Raw genomic sequence first — 21,091 nt, 5'->3', positions numbered from 1 at the left:
ATTGTAAACTTATTTAAAACATCATGAGATTTTTTTTGATAATTTTTTGGTGGAACTCAATTGTGTGATTCTTGAGCATGAACCTTGTAAAGAACAATGTAGTATCCCAATGCCATGTAAAATAAACATGCATATGCTCTCACTGTACAATTACATGGCTTCTTTTTTATGATGATGGGTGGCTTCCAGTGTGTTATCTTCCAAGCACAGAGAGTTGAATTGACACCATCAGGTGTTACATGTACTCGTGGTGACTTAGCAAGGCAGTGATTATCAATAATATTTCGACTTACTCTTGCAACATTAGCCGTTTAATGTTATTTAGAAGTTAGGTAAACATTTGACTTCAGCAGCACCTCACACATCACCCACCATCCTTGACAATCGGCCTCATCCTGTGTGGACAGCCATGATATGGAAGGACCCAAACCTTACTTTCTATTTTCTATCAATTAATTTTCATAATAAAATTAAATACAGTCCCTGTTCATTTTTCTTAATCCCAGCATGGCTTCTGCAATGTCTCAAAAGAACATAACCTGGAAAAAGGAAAATTACAGATGAAGGAAGATTATTCATTGACAAATGGACAGATGACTACTTTTTTCTTGAGGCAAATAGTAAGGCATTCTACGTAATTTGTAGGGATTTGTGCAAGGTTTTTTTTTTTTTTTTTTGGCCAGGGCTGGGTTTGAACTCGCCACCTCCGGCACATGGGACCAGCGCCCTACTCCTTGAGCCACAGGCGCCGCTCTTGTGCAAGTTTTCAAAGACTATAATCCTAAAAGGCATCATATGTAAAAACACGCCAAATTTGAAGCCTATGAAGGACTGTCTTTAGGACAAAGTAGCAGAACTGAAAAGAGTCTGTCTTCTCAACAAAAAGCAAAAAAAAAAAAACAATTTTAAAAGTTACAACTCAGTCAGATTCCATTGTAAAAAGCTAGTATGTGGTAGCATATTTAATAGCAAAAAAATCAAAACCATTACTGATGGTGAGTTTATTAAGCCATGTATGGAAAGCATGGCAGATACAATTTCCCCTTAAAAAGAGTGGGATATGTCTAAATCAGTTTATCTCACCAGACTAGCCAGGCGAACTTCAGAAATTAGAAAATCTATCGAAAGAAGACTGGAGAGTAAAGCTGATAATTTAAAATTTTATGCTTTGGTGATAGATGACAACACTGATATCATCAAAGGTAGTAATGACACGTAGAGGTAGTGATGACAAATATGTCACTGAAGAAATGGATTCTTCAGTGCCATGAAGAAACAACTAAATCAAGAGATCTATACAAAGTAGTAAATAATACGTTAAAGCAATTTTCTTTGTCCATAGTCAACATATCTGGTATATTGACAGTGCACCAACAATAGTAACTAAAAGAAAAAGACTTGTAAAATTAATAGAGGATGATGCAATTGCCTCCCAAGACTCACCTTTAACAAAGTATCATTGAGTACTACTTCAAGAAAGTTTATGTGCAAAAGCTTAGAAGGGCCAAAAAATCAAATCATCCCCAGTTCCATTAATTCCTTAAAAGTACTGATGCTGACTATGGCAACATGATTTACATTTTGGAAAAAAGAAATATGATGGCTAAGTAGAGGCCAAATGGTTAAAAGATTTTATGATTTGCAACATGTTATCAAGTAATTTATGGTAAAAAACCAAATTTGAGCCAGAATTTGAGGATGAAAAGTAACTGACAAATTTAGCATTTTTAGTGGATTTAACTGCTCATTTAAATGAGTTAAACATGGATCTTCAAGGTGAAAACCAACTTATTAATATGTTTCAAACTGTAACAGCATTCCAAATGAAACTAAAATATGGCAACCTCAAATGAAGGCAAAGAATTTTACTCATTTCGATGTGTTGGCTAAACAGTCCTGTGAACAATAAAAAATTATGCAGCCTTGCTTTTTGTTAATTAAAAAAAATTTTTTTCAGACAGTCTCTCTCCATCACTCTGGGTAGAGTGCGTTGAATCACAGTTCACAGTCACAGGCAAGCTCTTAGGCTCAACCCATCCTCTTGCTTTCATTTTTCTATTTTTAGTACAGATCAGGTCTGGCCTCAAACTCCTGAGCTCAAGCAATCCTCCTGCCTTGGTCTCCCAGAGTGATGGGCAGATTGATTTTAGAATTTGAAAACAGATTTCAAGATTTTTGGGAAAATAATAAATATTTTGGTGCATTTGTGACTCCATTCGCAGTTGACATAAATGTTAATTGCCAATTTTCAAATGAAATGCATACAGCTACAATCTGACATTCAAGTAAAAGGAAAATTTCTCGTCTCTTTATTGACTTTTATAGGTCCTATTTCCCCAGAGGCAAATATCCCTCACTTCACAATGATGCCTCAGTCAAGTCATCAATTTTGGCAGCACCTACATTTGCAAGTAAGTATTTTCAGGAAAGAAGCACACAAAAAATTACAACCAAATATCTAATGAACACCTAGAGAACTCACTGAGAATTGTTACTACTTCCATGAATCAAGTATTAGTTTCTCAAATACAAAGTCAAATATCACTCAAATACCACTAGTTTTATGATGCCCACTATTCTTTTACTTTTATAATCAAAAATATCAACAAAAGGCTTGGGGCGCCTGTAGCTCAGTGGCTATGGCACCAGCCACATACACGAGGGCTGGCGGGTTTGAACCAGGCCTGGGCCAGCCAAACAATGACAACTACAACCAAAAAGTAGCAAAGAGTTGCGGTGGGCATCTTGCAGTCCCAGCTACTCTGGAAGCTGAGGCAAGAGAATCGTTTAAGCCGAAGAGTTTAAGGTTGCTGTGAGCTATGACTCTACAGTACTCTACTGAGGGTGACATAGTCAGAGTCTGTGTCAAAAAAAAAAAAAATCAAAAAAAGCCACCAAAGACTTTTATTATTTAGATATGTACATTTTCTATATTAGTGATCACAAACTTGGGATCTGCTCAACAATTTTAAGACTCTCTGAACCTTAGCTGCAAAACTAGAATTGTTATGTGAGAATATTTTTGCCTATCCTGTGGTGGCAATGTCACGAAAATTATGCACACCGTTTTCTTGCCCATCAGCTTTCCTTAATGTGTATAAGACAATTCTACTTCCAGGGAACCCAAAAGGCTGGACACCCCTGACATGCACCCTACTAACACTCTCTGAGGATGGTGGTGGCTGACAGAAATCCAGAAGGGGAGGTTTAGACTGGAAGTGAACTCCACTTGGCACCCGCTGGATTAGTGATCATTCTCATTGCCTTCTCACAGGATTTGGAGAAACCTGAGACACGCTTTGCAAGGCGCTGAGATGCCATTGAGAAGGGAAACGCCAGCCTCCACACATCACCTTCACTGCACACGAGAAGCAATAGGCTTCGCGCGGCTCCAACTGCGAAAATGGCCTCCGCCTCAATAGTCTGGGAGTAGCGCCTCTGGTATTTCCTAGTCCCTGGGGACTCAGAGTTGAAGATGGCGCCTGTGGCAGAATTACAAACGTGGAAGGGGGCATTAGGTGTAGAAAAAGATGACGTTTTACCTTTGTTTTGTTTCAACACATAGTTGAACACTCAGCTCTAGACGAACTGTGAGTAATTTTTTCCTAAGATTTTTGTCTGTATTGTCTCTTCAATCTCCACACCTCACGCCAAGTTTTACTTTGTGGACGCGCGACAAATCTGTTCCTTTGCCTCATTCATTTTCATATTCTTGGCGGTTCCACCGCAGCCTCCCCGCCTCGCTTCGCCCCTCAGTTCCTCCCGAGCACTGCCTGCTCGTTCTCAGGCGACAGCCCATTCTGGGGTACGAGCGCGGGGAAGAACGCAGGCTCAGACGGGCACCCGCGCACTCGCGCTTCCCTCACGCTCGGGGCAGAGGCGTGTCGATTCTTTCCGCCTTCCAGAGTCGTGGAGGCGGGAGCCCTTGGAGGGAGCGCACTACGGCAGCTCCGAGGTGGAGGCGCGCGCCGCGCGGGGGCCGGGTGGAGGTTAAGAACCGGCGCCTCAGTCGTCAGGGGAACGGTAGCGTAGGCAGGCGTGACGTCAGCGGGCGGCGCACTGACCGCACTGCGGTACCCGGCGCGCTTCAGAGCCAGGGTCGGGGGCGGATGGGCTGGCTGAGCTGTTGCCGGATTCCCAGTACGTCCTGTTTGGCGCAGGGCGCCGATTGGTACCGCGCCGGCTGTCTGCTGGGGCGCGACAGACACCTCTGCGCACCCCTCTTTGTGAGTACTTTGTAGGGCCGGGGCGCTCGGCCTGTCTCGGCCCTCTCGAGGGGCAGCAGTGCGGGGTCTACTCCAGTCAGCTCAGGGGCCGCAGTGCACCGCTGCTGAACGGCCCGGTTGCCAGGTGGGCTGGGAGACTATTTTGAGCTACCTCTAGGTACTTAATCCGCTTTCTTCTCTGGTCTCCTTGTCTCCGGAGTACTGAGCGTGGCACTTTAACAGAGACTTTGATCTTTGCCTTTCGTATTCCCGACTCTGGTTTAAAAGCTGCTAGATCCCAGGCGTACCTGAGTATTAATTTCCTTTTAGAAAGAAGGAACCGGGCGGCGCCTGTGGCTCAAGGAGTAGGGCGCCGGTCCCATATGCCAGAGGTGGCGGTTTCAAACCCAGCCCCGGCCAAAAAAAAAAAAAAAAAAATCACACAAAAAAAAAAAAAAAAAAGAAGGAAGGAACCTTGAACTTGTCACAAGCTTTGTTAATTCCATCTGAGAAGGGGTGATGGATGCGTAGCATTTTTAAGTGTCAATGGAGTTGTTTCGATATGACTAAAAATTGAAAAAAAAATTGTAGACTATTAGGGAATTCTTATCAAATGGTTGCACTGTATTTTAGCATTACTGTGAAAACATCTACTGTGAAAATATGGCTTTATTTTGAGAAAGAGATGCTAGCAAGTTTTTTTTTTCAACTGTTGCATTAACGATGCTGTTACTGCTTGAGCTTTCAGAAGGAAGATTGCTTGTTTTGAGGACTCTGGGAAAATTTTTTTTTTAAGTTGAAAGAAATTCAAATTCCAAAAGCGTTTTTAAACCATGTTTGGAAACTTGTTATTTATGAAAAATAATATTTGTGAATTTAAAATCTTTTTGTTTACGAAGAATCTTGTTTGTTTATAAATCTTGTTGATTTATATAAATTGAATTACGTATACAGGATTTTTTGTTTGTCTCTTTTTTCCCTTAGTATAAAATTCGGTAAACGAGTGAAATATTCAACCCCCTTAGCTTTTTCTACCCTTGATCTTTAGTCACATTTTGGCTAATAATCAGGTGATCAGGGAACGATAAAATGATATGAAATCCGGTTAATTTTCCTACACATTATCTCTTAGAAGCTCCTGTCAAGGGGTTTGTAAGAGAGAAGTTTTAAAGTATGGTATATATAAGATTCAGGAATGTTTTAAGTTTGCCCTTAATTTTTGCAGATAATGTTACTAATCAAAGTTAGTCATTCTATAATATTGTTTGCTGTAGCATACGTTAACATTTAGAGGATTATTTCTGTAATGTATTAGTTATGTTACCGTTAAATAATAGTTGCGTTTAGGACGGTGCCTGTGGCTCAAAGGAGTAGGGCGCCGGCCCCATATGCCGGAGGTGGCAGGTTCAAACCCAGCCCCGGCCAGAAACTGCAAAAAAAAAAAAAAAAATTAATAATAATAGTAGCGTTTATTCAATTGTGCTAATGCACACTTTATTTAACAAGTAACTATTAATAATGTACACATATAACTAAATATATTTTATTTATGATATAGTTATTTACTTAATACAGTAATAAGGGACATAAAGTTATTTTATTGAGCATCTTCAATGTGCTGCTTAATTTGCTTTTATTTTCTTTCCTTCTACAATAAAGTAGGTGCCATTTTGATTTCTGAGGCAAGAAAAAAACAGGCTTAATATAATTAAGTAGCTTGCCCAAGGCCACACCCTAGTAAGTGACAAAACGAGAGGTCAAGCCTGAGACTACTTGACTCTCAAGCTATTATTGGTACCTTAAAAAATGGGGTTACATAGATAAAGAGAGCATAGGCCTGGCCCTCCAAAAGCTAGCAGTGTTGTGCAGTTTTACTAGGAAAATTCAGGGTTGAAGTAGAGGGAGGCATGAAGATCAAGGGACTCCAGGAGCATGAATAAGTATAATGCTTACTTAACCTTTAGCTGAAAGTGTTCCCTCTCACTGCCTCCAGGGTACTGTTTGTCAAAGATCAGTGAGGCGTTTGCTAGAATGACAAAGGAGGGAAAGCATTTTTCTGGTGAGAGGGGTGTGTGTGTAATAATACAAATGATACAAAGGTAAGAGAGTTTGGCACATTTGAGGGCCTACACATAATTTTGCTTGGCTGGAGCACAGAGTGTGTTTGGAAGTGAACCAGTCTTCAGTTTTATTCTTAAAAATTTGTGTATATTGTGACCTAATATGGTAATTAATATGTTTGTTTTAGACACATGCCTCTGTTTTTAAATAAAATTGGCAATTCAGGAATTTCCATGGTTTTGAGTAGCTCTGACACAACATTATATACCTTTCTCATATTTATTTGAGAAAGATGGTACAAATGCTTGTGCTAACCTCTGTTGTAGCAGAATTTTCAGTGGCAGATACAGAGATATGTGAATTATTTGTGAGGATGCTACCCAGAGCATACTTTATTAATGTAATATTGTATGCTTATAGGAAAATCAATCCTGAGATGGAAATTGGTTTCTTAAAATCACATTGAAATGTTCATTAATTTATTAAAACACTCTTAACGTTTATTAACATAACAAATTAGATGTTTGCTGCCTTGAAAAAATTTTTTTTTATTTTTCATTTTAAGTCTATAGATATTCAGATAGTAATTTTTTTTTTTTTTTTTTTTTTTTGTAGAGACAGAGTCTCACTTTATGGCCCTCGGTAGAGTGCCGTGGCCTCACACAGCTCACAGCAACCTCCAACTCCTGGGCTTAAGCGATTCTCTTGCCTCAGCCTCCCGAGTAGCTGGGACTACAGGCACCCGCCACAACGCCCGGCTATTTTTTGGTTGCAGTTTGGCCGGGGCCGGGTTTGAACCCGCCACCCTCGGTATATGGGGCTGGCGCCTTACCGACTGAGCCACAGGCGCCGCCCTAAGTCTATAGATATTCAAATATGATCCAGTTTGCTTCACTTGATTTCAGGACCCTAAATTGATTAAAGTATACCCAAGTCATTTGCATAAAATTGAGATAAGGGCATATAGCTTTATTGGAATAAAGTCAGTGAAGTAGTAGACATACAATGGCATAATCTTGAATAGAGAATATTTTTATTTTAGAATTCTGTATTATTAATAAATCCTCTTGTTTCAATAGGATCTTGACTGAGTCAATGCTTTACATTCTCAGTGCTCTCCATCAAGCTGAGATATGCCCACTGGTAAGACTTTTATAAAGTTTATGTATAAATTTCATATTTTACACATATATTTTTGTTTGGTTTATTTTAAGGGATTCTTTAACAGATTAATGAATAAAGAGATGCCATTGACCAAATACTACATTGATAGATATTTGTTAGTTTTATATTCAATTTTCTATTTTATGTTGTTGATTAAGGTTAGTATGTCTTCAGTGGATGGCAGTTTGGGACTCAACTGAACAGGTAAATAATGATTACAACATATGATTAGGTCTTATTCTTTATCATCAACATTAGATGTTTTACTCTCAGGCAGCCACTGGCAAACTTTTCTTAAAAGTCAAGGTAGTAAATATTTCAGGCGTGGTCTCTACTACATATTCTCAACTTAAGCATGAAAGTAGTCATAACAATTATTAACCAAATGGGCATGTCTAATTTCAGTAAAACTTCATTTACTAACACAGATGCCCGCAGGCCATAATTTGCCAACACTTGCTCTGGAGTATTCATTCAGTCAGCATTTATTCATTTAAGACATGTTTGTTGAGTTTCTTCTCCATGCAAGACCTCATGGTAGTAGCCAGGGATATAGTTATGCATTCTGGAGTATAGTGGGACAATATATATATATAGATGAAAACATAATTGTACAGTTTCCATTTGGGTTAAGTGCTATGAAGAGAAACAATAGCCTGCTATGTGAGAAAAAGGAAAACTTAGATGAAGTTGTCAGGAACTGTTCTATTTTAGAGGCAACATTTAAGCAGCTTAACATCAACCAAGTGAGGAATTAGGGGATCCTTGCTCTAGGTAGAATCAGCTTTACAGGGGAAGGAGCTTTCTCTGATGGTGGAGCTGCAAGAAGGAAAGTATGGCTAGATTGTTGGAATCTAAAAGGATATTTGTCTTGATTTGAAACTGTGAAGATAGGTCAGCAACTGCAGAACCCTGCAGAGAATTTGGACTTATTTTATCCTAAGTGAAATGGGAAACTTGCAAGGTGTTAGTAGGGGCATAACATGATCTGATTTGTGTTTTAAAGGAGAAAACAACTGTTAATATTTGTGAATGCTGATTGCAGGGTAGGCAGGTTAGCCATTTTTCTTGTAAAATATCTTTGACAAGGGGTTATTGTCATTTTACAGATTAGGAAAATGAATTTAAGTAACTTGTCTAAAGCCATAGAACACATAACAGCAGTAGATGCTATTGTGCATGGGAAGTAAAATGTTAACTTAGCAAAGGAGTCTTTCATCAGGAGTGGTTAAAAGCTAAGAGGGATACAGGTGAGTGTGTTATCACCACAGTCAAAAGAAAAAATATTTTAAGGAGAAACTGGTTCTAATGTAACTAGAGAACTCATGGAAGTATTTTCCTTAAAATAACAATAATTTAGGTATATGTTATAAAAGAGTTGTTTAGAAAATGACATGTCTTTATCTTTTGTAGCTGAAAGTGAAGCAAAAGTAAAAACCAAAGTTCGCTTTGAAGAACTACTAAAGATGCACAATGACCTAATACAAGAAAGGAAAAAACTGAAGAAAAAACTTGTCAAATCTAGAGAAAACATCTCAGTGAGTAATTCATCATTTGATAATTTGGCGATGTGTTTTGCTTAAAATATGGCTTTCATGTTGAAATTATAAAGAATTTTAGAAATTAAAAATAATTTAACATATGTCATGGTCAATAATACATGGTAAAATAAAGTTTACATTAGAATCAACATCACTCTTGAAGTATTGAGTTCAGTCTTGTGTGCTGCCTTCACAAAGAACATAGATACACTGGTTAGAATTATCAGGGGTAATGAGTAAAGTCAAAATTAGCCAAGATATATAATTTTGAAGAAAATACAAAATTTTAACTCAGAATTGTGAAGAACTTAGGAAGAAATATCTCTCCATAGGTATTCAATGGCTTGTCTTTATTTAGACTTGTTATATAGAACCAGGAGAAATCAATGGCCTTGAGGCAATATTTACCCTTTTACACTTGAGGTGTACTTAAAAATAATAAAATTTTTGGCAAGCACACTAGAAGAGATTAAAAATTTAGAACCTAAAGCAATACTAAACAAACCAGCAACCAACTAAACTTGATTCCCATGGTAAATCATAAAGAGTCTGAAATAGTATCCACAGTTGATGAAACATTCACTGTACTTATCTCACTTCTTCAGTTCTATTTTTTACTCTTTTGACCATAATCTCTTGTGTCCTTACACACACAAAAAAAGTAACTCAGTTCTTATGTATCCTGGTAAATGGTACCAAAAATAGTATTTCTTTAGCAGGAGTTTTATGATACATTCTGCATTTTGCTAGTAGCAGGTTTCATCCCTTTCTTTATTTTTTCATGAGACTTGTTCATTTTAATAATCTCTCTGGCAGCCATCAACATAACAATAGGTATTTTGAAGCAAGGCAGAAATAAGTACTATCATTGGCCAGAATCCAGCCGCACATACGAGTTTATAGTATACCAGTATTCTACTGCATGCCAATGTAGAACTACTGCAGAATTGGACTGATTAGATCTCCCATAGTAAATGCTGTCCTTAAATAGAATATTGCTTTTTCTGCTGGTACCAGTACAAATAAGGTAGGGAATAGTGTCATGTGGAGTTTGGAACCTTGCATATCGCTATATGCCCTCCCCTTGGAGTGGATTACATTGGGCACAGATAGAACCCTGAAAACAGTTGTCAGCAGAGTCTTTCTATTGTCTAAGTTGATCAAAGAATCTCATATTTTCTCTCACTGTTAGAGATCTGGGATTGTAAGCCCTGAACAAGATGCATTTTAGGCCAGGGATTCTAGATTAAATGGATAACCAGTGTATGAACAAAGGTTATATGTCCATTTACCTAAAGTCTAGCTTAGATGTTGGGAGGCACGCAAGTATGAAGTGGCTAGGTACATTTACCCAGATTTTCTTGGTAAACACCAGGCCTGAATAGGCTTCTTTTCTTTTGGAAATAAGTATGCTAGGAAAAAATATTTAGGAAGAGATTTTCTAACTTAACAGAAGGGGAATATTTCTGGAAGACTTAGAGAAAAACAAAATATTTTTGAAATGATTAACTTTAGGAAGTAGAAGATGAATACCTGCCTTCATTTACTAGGTGCCTGAGTACTTTCTTTCAGGCATTGTTCTCAGCACTATATATATGTATTTATTCACTTATGCAAACAAAATTTTGAGATTTTATCTGTAAATGAGGAATCTAGATCATGGAGATTGAGTAATTTGCCAAAAGTTACATAGCAGCGACCCAGGATTTAAACACTTAGCAGTCTGACTGCAGAATCCACTCTCTTAATCACAACTCAATATTTCCTATTTTAATAAAATGTGAGTAGATAAGACCTCTTTGAAACAAAAACCAGAAATCTGATATACAGAACAGGTTGAAATTTAAAATAAAGCAATCTGAAATAAAATTAAACAAGGAAAAAAGCCACAGTAAGAGATTCTCAATAGTGATAGGTTCATTTTATTATGTTCCCATTATGTAACATGCACTGAAGTAAGAACTTTACAAATATTATTTCTAATTCTCATCTTATCGTAATCATGTAGGGCTTTGGACTCTTATTTTGCACATGAGAAATTTTATGGATAAAAATGTTAAATGGTTTGCCCCTATGTCATATAGTCAAAAATAGGGTAAATGGGATTTAAGTACACAGCCTCTCCAATTTTTAAGTCCATGTTCTTTCTTTAGTTCTTCCTTAAAACTATATCTCAGGCCTAAAATAGAATTGGCACCATGGGAAAAATCTCATCAGTGATGTAGAATACAAATTTGAGGCACTTCTCCATGAGAAGAAAAGGCCAAAACTAAAATGAAAGAATAGTGAAGATGTATGATATTTGACTACAAACGAGTATCCCAGAAATGCTACTGAAGTAGAAACCCAGGCATGAAGAAGAAATCTTTCTGAGGTTAAAAATAAGATCTAGAAAGAGATGAGTCCATCTTGCATTCTGGGCAAAATTCGTGAGATAGGAGCTATACCTAGAATTTTTTTTTTTTTTTTGCAGTTTTTGGCTGGAGCTGGGTTTGAACCTACCACCTCCAGCATATGGGGCTGGTGCCCTACTCCTTTGAGCCACGGGCGCCACCAGAAATGTTTTGTTTTTAAGAGAAAAATAAATTTTGTAAACATCTAAAAAGAAAAACATTAATGTATTTCAGACTTCTCTCTAAAACAATAGATCCAAAAGACAATGGAAAAATATAGAGTAATGAGGGAAAAATTATGACACAGGATTCTAAGCACTTGTTAGTCATTCCTGAGGGCAACAGTAAACAAACAGGAGTTAACAGAGAATTATTACCAATGTTGACTCCCCGAAGTAAAAAACCGAAAAACAGAAACTATTGAAGATGTATCAGTTGAACATGTACTACCATTTCTGGACATGAATCAAAATTAAGAATTTAAGAACAGAAAATTTATCATCTGGGGAGGCGAGATAAAGAAAAACTGGTTAAAGGATACAAAAATACAGTTAGATAAAAGGAATAAGTTCTAGTATTTGATTGTACAGTAGGGAAATTAGAGTTAATAACTTCTTGTATGTTTCAAAATAGCTAGAAGAGACTTGCAATGTTTCCAGTACAAAAGATAACTGGGGTGATGGGTATCCCCGTTACTCTGATTTGATCATTATACATTGTACACACATACCAGAATATCCCATGTACCCTCAAAATATGTTTATCTATTATGTATCAATAAAAAATTTAAATTATGACCTAAAAATACTGTTGAATGAGCCTTGAAATTAGTTAAATATTGTAGAACTTTCTCAATTATATATGCCAGAAGTAATTCCTAAAGATTTATATTTTACATATATATGTATATGATAATGTAAGGTATCAGAAACAGATTGTTTTCAGAGATTGTGCAAAGCTTCCTACCTTGCAAAGGAAAAAGTCATAGAACTATTATTTTTACCCCAAGGGATAGTCAAAAGTTATAATTTTATATTAGAGTTTGAAATAGGCAAAGTAAGTAATATATAGTATGTAAAATAGATTATTATACTTTCTGAGTCATCAAAAGTCAGAAAAAATAATTGTTTTAAAGGAAGAAAGTAATAAAGAAATTTAAATAGGAGCAAACTAAGCTTTGACTATAAATATAAATGGTTTAAACTTCTTATTTTAAAAAGCAGGTTCTAAAATTAATGTTTAAAATATCAGGTATTCTACTTTCAAAATCTGCACATCAAATAATAAAATGACAAAGTTTAAAAAGAAAAATGTGGAAAAATATAGTAGACACTGAGGGTTCTAAAAAACTGCTGTCTCATTTTGAATGTAATTAAAAGGAAAAAACTATAAATACAAATATAAACAAATTGAAATTAAACATGTTAAAAGATACTCCATCCATCTCAGCTAAAGTTTTCACCCCAAGAACTTAATTACAGCTTAATAATTGGATATCAGTATGATTAAGTTAGTACAAATAAACTGAATAAAATCATATCATATAAAATTAACAAAAATGTCATCATATTTTAATTAGGAATAGGAAAGTAATGTTTTTTTTAAAAAACATTTGTTCATGTATGTAAAAATTATGCATACTTATGTAGGGATATTTTTGAGAAGGGAGGGTCACCCATGTATGACCTGTATATACTTAACCTACAGGTTCTTCCTTTAAAATCAGGACCTATAACAGAAGATCTCTTTTCATTGTTAATTATTTAATATTCTTAAAGTTTTGGTAAATAAAATAAAGCATGAAACATTCAAGGAGAGAAATCAGACATATAAAAAGATGTAAAAGAGAGGACATATTAAAATAAAGACCAAATCAAACTTCTTTTATTAATTTTAAAGTATTACAGGGGTACAAATGTTTTTGGTTGTATGGGTCACTTTTGTAATGCTGAGTCAGGGTTATAAGTGTGCCGATCACCCAGATAATGTTCATTGTACCTGTTAGGTGCCACCTCCATTTCCTTCCCCCTGCTTGACTTTCATTGTGTTTTATTTCCCTCTATGCACATGTGTACTGATCTGTTAGTTCCACTTTAAGAGTACATGTAGTGTTCGTTCTTTCATTTTTTCCCCCCTACATATCTCCCTTTATTGTGAGCAGCAGATGGGATGCTTCTAGCGATGGTTTTAAAAAAAAAAATTAATTTACAAAAGCAGAGATTCAGTGAAGCCACCTGGGTGGTATTCTCTGGAGCTTACACATGGATGCCAGCCCAGAGCAGCAAGACCATTAGAATAATGATCTCCGGTTCCATCCAAATTGTTGCAAAAGGCATTGATTCTTCCTTTTTCACGGCTTAGTAGTATTCCATGGTGTACATATACCACATTTTGTTGATTCACTCATGAATTGACGGGTGTTGGGTTGATTCCATATTATCATAATTGTGAATTAGGCTATATTAAATGTTTGAATATAGATGTCTTTTTGATGAAAATGAAATGAAATATAAACAAATCAGCAATTACAGTTAGGTACTTCAGTACCCTATCCTAGAAATTGAGAAACAGACAAAAATTAATTAAAATATAGAAAACTTCAGTAACATTATCAACAAATTTAACTTGAGTTTTACAGAACATTGTAGCCAGAATGTAGCCAGAAAAAACAGAATACTCCTTGTTTTCTACTGTACACAATATATTCACCAAGACAGACGTAATTCTTGGTAATAAAACAAGTCTAAATAGCTTTAGTTTAAAATATAAATATTAAATACGTATAACTATAAATTAAAAATTTAAGTAACACAAAGCATATGTTAGACCATAGTAGAATTAAGCTAGAAATAATTAACCAAAAGATATCCACAATATCTCAAAATATTTGGGAATTAAGTAAGACCCTAAATAATCAGTATATTAAAGAAGAAAAAGTCAACCCCATAAAAAAGGCAGGCAAAACACATTAACAGAAACTTTTCAGAAGATAGACTTATGGCCAAAAAGCATATGAAAAAATGCCCAACATCTCTAACTATTAGGGACATACAAATCGAAACCACAATGAGATATCACCTAACTCCAGTGAGAATGGCATTGATCAGAAAGTTCCAAAAGAACAGATGCTGGCGTGGATGCAGAAAGGAATACTTACACAGTATTTGTGGGATGGCAAACTTGTATAACCTCTGTGAAAAATAGTATGGAGCTATATCAAAGAACTAAAAATAGAACTACCATTTGATCCAGCATTACACTATTAGGTATTTACCCAAAAAGACACTTTTCACTTGAATTTTTATTGCAACACAGTTCACAGTTACAGAGATGTGGAATCAACACAAGTGCCCATCCATACGTGAGTATATTAATAAAATGTGGTATATGTATACTAGGGAGTGGTACTCAGCCATAAAAGAAAAACCTGTTACTAATACTTTTATAACAGGTGGGATTTGACTGGAGACCATTTTTTTAATATCACAAGAATGGAAAACCAAACACCACATGTACTCATTATTAAATTGGAACTAATTGATCAATATGTATGTGTACATATGGTAGTAAAACTCAGTGGAAACCAAGCAGATGGGAGAGGGGAGGAGGGGATGGGTAAATTCACACCTAACAGATACAGTGCACACTGTTTGGGTGATAGGCACACTTACAACTTTGACTAAAGCTGTACAGAATCAATTCATGTAACCATAATGATTGTACCCCTGTAATATTCTGAACTTTTAAAAGAAATTCACAAGAGAAATTAGAAAATACTTGAATTAACTATAAATGAAATTACAACATGTCAAAATTTGTGAAGTACTGCTAAAGCATTACTTAGAGGGAAATTTATAGCATTAAATAGTTACATTAAAATGGTCTCAGATCCATTGATGAAGCTTTCCCTTTTTTTTTTTTTTTCACTTTTAGCTTCATCTCTTTTAAGCTTTCCCTTTTGAAAAACAAAAAGTATGAAGAAGTTAAACCCCAAATAAGCGGAGGAAATAGTAAGACTTTCAATCAGTGAAATAAAAAACAAAAACAGTGGAATCCATTGGTAAATTAAAGTACAGATCCCTTTAAAACAGCAGCAAGAGCATACAAGCTTCCAGGCATACCTTCCTAGTTAGGGTTGCATAAGACTCACTTAATTCTACCAATAGCAGCTTGTAATAATGTGCAAAACATTGCCAAGCAGGGAATGCTCACTCAAACCTTGTTATTTATGGGGGTTTTTGGGGTGGGGGGAGGTGCAGTGGTTAGCTACTCAGACTCCAGAACCATCAGAGCAAAACTAGATGTTCATAAATCAACTTTGTTAACCTCGTTAACATAAACTCTGGTTGAAGAAACTCTGTGGTTCAGGCATACAGAAACTCTTGTCAAGCACAGCATTCTAAGGACTGCTCTTAAAAGTAGGCCTAGCAACCTGTACCCACTGAGTTAACTCTTCTGCATAACCTTTAGCCAGACTGGTCAGAAATAAAGGAAAGAAGACACAAATTACCAATCTTAGGAATGTAAGGGGGCATGCTACAGACCTTAAAAAGAATTAAGAGATTATTATGAATAACTTTGTAACAATAAATTTAGCAGCTTAGATGAAATGCATAAGTTATAAGAGCATGAACTACCAAAGCACATTTAAAAAGAAATAGATAACTTGAATATTATGTATCTTTTAAAATAAAAAAATCTGTAGTTTAAAACCTTCCCTCAAAACTAGGTGAATTTTGCCAAACAGTTGATGAAGAAATAATACCAATTCTATGTAACTCTTTCAGGCAATATAATAAGAGGGAGTACTTCTTCACTCCTTTTTTTTGCAGTTTTTGGCCGGGCTGGGTTTGAACCCACCACCTTCGGCATATGGGGCCGGGGCCCTACTCCTTGAGCCACAGATGCCACCCACTTCTCCACTCCTTTTTGTGAGTAATCATTACATTGATACAAAACCAGACAAAGAGATTATAAGAAAACTATAGACCAAAATCTCTCTTGAACATAGATGCAAGCACCTTCAACAAAATACAAGGAAATCAATATTATGAAAAGGATAATATACCTTGAACAGGTATGGTTTGTCTCAGGAATACATTGTCAGGAAATACATTTGATGTAATTTATCATGACAAAAGATTGAATGAAAAGAAAAGACAATAAACTCAATAAATGCTGAAACATTCATCACCTATTCTTGATGAATCCTAAACTAAGAATAGAACTTCCTCAAACTGATCAAGGGGATCCAAAAGATCTACAGTTAACATCAGACTTAATGGGACAAACAATATTTTTGCCTTAAGACTGAGCATATGTCACTGTGTACATTCAAAATTGAATTGGAGACCCTGACTAATGCAATGGTGCAGTATTTTTAAAGGCATAAAGATTGTAAAGGAAGAAGTAAAACAACCTTTATTTGCAGATTACATAATTGTTGAAGTTCATATCCTAAGAAATCTACAAAAAGTACTACTAAAGTTATAGATGCTTCTCAATTTATGATGGGGGCTACATTCTAATAAACCCATTGCAGGTTGAAAGTATCATAAGTCAAAAACACATGTAGTACACCTAGCCTATCAAACACTTAAGCCTATCTTAAATGTGCTTAGAAACTTCCATTAGCCTACAGGTGGGCAAAATTACTGCACAGAAAGCCACTTTTATATAATAAAGTGTTGAATATTTCATGTAGTTTAGTACAGAGTACTGTACTAAAAGTGAAAAGCGAAGATTGTATGTGTACTTCAAGTACAATTTCTATGCTGTACTAAAAGCGAAAAGCAATGATCGTATGTGTACTTGAAGTACAATTTCTACCGAATGTGTGTTTCATACCATTGTAAAGTCAAAAAGTGTTAAGTTGTACCATTGTAAGTCAGAGACTATATTAGTAAGTTTAGCAGAATATACTGTCAACATATAAAAACCAGCTGTATTCTGGTACTTGTAATGAATAATTTGAAATAAAAATTTAAAAATTATAATAGCAACAAAATGTATGGTATTCAAGGATAAATTTATCAAAAATTTGCAAGACCTATACACTGAAACCCCCAAAGTGCTGAAAATAAAGACGTAAAGAGATATTCGTGTTCATGGATTGGAAGAATTAATAATATCAAATGTTCATACTCTGATAATTCATCTATTGATTCAATTCAATCCTAATCAAAATGCCTACAGGTTTTTTAAGTGGAAAATAATAAAATTGGTTTAGATAAACAATGAAACTAGAAAAGACAAAACAATTTTGAAAAAGAAGAACAAAGTTGAAGCAATTTCACTGTCTGATTCAAAACTCAATATAAAGCTATCGTAATCAAGATAATCTGGTATGGCCATAAAGGTAGGCATATAATAAATCAGTAGTGTAGAACAGAGTCCAGAAATAAACTCAAATGTATATGCTCAATTGATTCTTGGCAGAGTTACCAAGGTAATTGAGTAGGGAAAGGACAATCTTTTCAATAAATCATACTGGAACAATAAGATAATCATATATGATATAATGTGTAATAAACTTGGTATAATATCATGTTTGGAAATTAAACTAGAAGTGGACCAAAGACCTATATATAAGAGTTAAAAGTATAAAAAAACAGAGGAAACATAACATACAACTTCTGTAAGCTTGGATTAGGTAAAGATTTCTCAAAATACAAAACTATAGACCATAAAAGAAAGGGATAAATTTGGCTTTATGAAATTAAAAATATTACTAAGAAAATGGAAAGATAAATTATAGGTTGGGTGAAAATATTTTTAAAGCACTAATTGATAATGTGTTGTTTATTATTAACATATTAAGAACTCTTACAACTCAAGAGATATGAGAGCAAATAACTTAGTATTAATAAAAAATGTGCAAAAGATTTGAACTCTTAACCAAAAAAGAGATAATGGATGGCAAATAAGTACATGTAAAGATTCTCAGCATTGTAGTAATTAGAGAAATACAATTTAAAACAATAGTTAGGGAATCAGAAAATAACCCATATAGCTAAGGCAATTCTTAGGAATAAAAACAAGGCTGGGGGCATCAACCTACCAGATTTTGAATTATACTACAAGGCAATAGTAATCAAAATAGCATGGTACTAGCACAAAAATAGAGACAGACATCTGGAACTGAATAGAAAACCATGAGATGAAACTAACATCTTAGAACCACCTAATCTTTGATAAACCACATAAGAACATCCTGGGGATAAGATTCCCTATTCCCCAATAAATGGTACTGGGAGAACTGGATAACCACATGTAAAGACTGAAACTGGAACCACACCTTTCTACACTCACTAAAATTGATCAAGATGGATAAAAGATCTAAATCTAAGGCATGAAACAATAAAATCCTCGAAGAAAGTGTGGGGAAAATCCTCGAAGAAAGTGTGGGGAAAACACACTTGAAGATATTAGCCTAGGGAAAATTTTTATGCAATTACAACAACAAAAATGGGACTTAATTAAATGGAAAAGCTTCTATACACCTTAGGAAACAACCAAAGCAAACAGACAACCTTCAGAATGGGAAAAGATGTTTGCATATTATGAATAAGACAAAACCTTACTAACTAGGATCTACAGAGAACTCAATAAATGTAAAAAGAGCCAGCAATCCCTTATATAATGGGCAAGAGAGATGAATAGAACCTTCTCTAAAGAAGACAGACAAATGGGGCGGCGCCTGTGGCTCAGTTGGTAAGGCGCCGGCTCCATACACAGAGGGTGGCAGGTTCAAACCCAGCCCTGGCTGAACTGCAACCAAAAAATAGCCGGGCGTTGTGGCAGGTGCCTGTAGTCCCAGCTACTCGGGAGGCTGAGGCAAGAGAATCGCTTAAGCCCAGGAGTTGGAGGTTGCTGTGAGCTGTATGATGCCATGGCACTCTACCAAGGGCCCTAAAGTGAAACTCTGTCTCTAAAAAAAAAAAAAAAGAAGACAGACAAATGGCTAACAAACATGAAAAATACTCATTGTCCCTAATTATCAGAGAAATGCAAATTAAAACCTCCCTGAAATACCACCTACCCCCAGTAAGAATGGCCCACATCACAAAATCTCAAAGCTGTAGATGCTGGATGTGAAGAGAAGGGAACACTTTTACACTGCTGGTGGGACTGCAAACTAATTCAACCTTTTTTGGAAGGAAGTATAGAGAACCTCAAAGAGCTCAAACTAGACCTCCCATTTGATCCTGCAATCCCATCACTGGTCATCTACTCAGAAGAAAAAAAAAATCATTTTATCATAAGGACATCTGCACCAGCCTGTTTATTGCAGCTCAATGTACAATTGCAAAACAACCTAAATGACCACCAACCCAGGGATGGATTAACAAGCTGTGGTATATGTATACCATGGAATACTATTCAACCACCAAAAAGATGGAGACTACATCTTTTGTATTAACCTGGATGGATGCATTCTTCTTTGTAAATCATCACAAAAATGGAGAAGCAAGGATCCAATGTACTCAATTCAGATATGAGGACAATTGATGACCTAGTACATGGTAGGCGGTCAGGGAATAGGGGAACTGAGAGAGGGAAGGAGGGAAGGAAGTGGGGGAGTCATGGTGTGTGGCACACCTCTTGACGGCAGGACACAATTAGAAGAGGGACTTTACCTAACAAGTGCAATCATGGTTCTTTGCACCCTCAATGAATCCCCAACAATAAAAACATCATCAAGAATAAAACTATAATGAATAACATTACATTACTATTACAAGAGCTGAAAAACAAGAATTGACAGTATAGGTATTAAGTACGACAAGGATGTCAAGTAACTGGAAGACTCACACATTGCTGATAGAAACTTTGGGAAGCTATTTGGCAGTTAAGAAATTAAATATTGGGCGGCGCCTGTGGCTCAGTGAGTAGGGCGCCGGCCCCATATGCCAAGGGTGGCGGGTTCAAACCCAGCCCCGGCCAAACTGCAACAAAAAAATAGCCGGGCGTTTTGGCGGGCGCCTGTAGTCCCAGCTGCTCGGGAGGCTGAGGCAAGAGAATCGCGTAAGCCCAAGAGTTAGAGGTTGCTGTGAGCCGTGTGACGCCACGGCACTCTACCGAGGGCGGTACAGTGAGACTCTGTCTCTACAAAAAAAAAAAAAAAAGAAATTAAATATTTTCTTATATAGCACAGCAAGTCCACTTGTGTTTACCCAAGAGAAATGAAAATATAACACAAAACTAGAAATAATTCAAATGTCAAGTAATTGTTGTGTGAAGAAATAGAATGTGGCATATAATCTGTATGATGGAATGCTGTTCAGAAAAAGAGGAATAAATTAGTATAAATGCAACAACACGGATGAATCCCAGAAGCTTTATGTTGAGTGCAGGAAACAGAACACGAAAGGCTGTATTTGCTATGATTTCATTTGTATGAAATTCTAGAGAAGGCAAAACTATAGCGATAGAAAGCATATTGGTGGTTTAGTGGGGCCAGGGCACAAAGGGGAAGGGGTTGGCTTTGGAAAAGGGTATGGGGTGATTGAAATATTTCATCATGATTATGGATGGTGGTCACATGACTGCATACATCTGCCAAAATTCTTGTAAGTACACACTTAAAATTGGTGAATTTTATTGTATGTAAGTTATATCTCAATAAAGTTAATTTTAAAAGCAGACAAACTAAAGCCAAAAAAATGAAAACAAACAAAAAAAACCCTGACTAATGTAAAGAAGCAAAAAATTGGCAAAGACTTAA

At 36.1% G+C, this 21,091-nt stretch overlaps 1 protein-coding gene across 8 annotated transcripts in view; it reads left to right on the top strand.

Moving 5' to 3' along the window:
* Positions 1–2,411: 2,411 nt before the first annotated feature.
* AHI1 (Abelson helper integration site 1) overlaps positions 2,412–21,091 on the top strand; it is a 233,237-nt gene continuing 214,557 nt past the window's right edge. For 7 of the 8 annotated variants that reach the window (XR_008380181.1, XR_008380180.1, XM_053591645.1 and 4 more), the window contains exons 1-3: positions 4,085–4,226; positions 7,346–7,409; positions 8,844–8,968. Coding sequence is in view for 6 of the 8 variants with exons in the window: in XM_053591645.1 (XP_053447620.1) it covers positions 7,400–7,409; positions 8,844–8,968 (135 nt within the window). In the remaining 2 variants the exon portion in view is untranslated. Of the gene's footprint in view, positions 3,591–4,084; positions 4,227–7,345; positions 7,410–8,843; positions 8,969–21,091 lie in introns of those variants that run through there. The other variant, XM_053591642.1, reaches the window with a different exon arrangement.

Source organism: Nycticebus coucang, chromosome 5, assembly GCF_027406575.1.
Source record: "Nycticebus coucang isolate mNycCou1 chromosome 5, mNycCou1.pri, whole genome shotgun sequence".
NCBI lineage: Eukaryota > Metazoa > Chordata > Mammalia > Primates > Lorisidae > Nycticebus > Nycticebus coucang.
The sequence above is the reverse complement of the archived record's forward strand: the minus strand, read 5'-3'. Positions and strand labels throughout refer to the sequence as shown.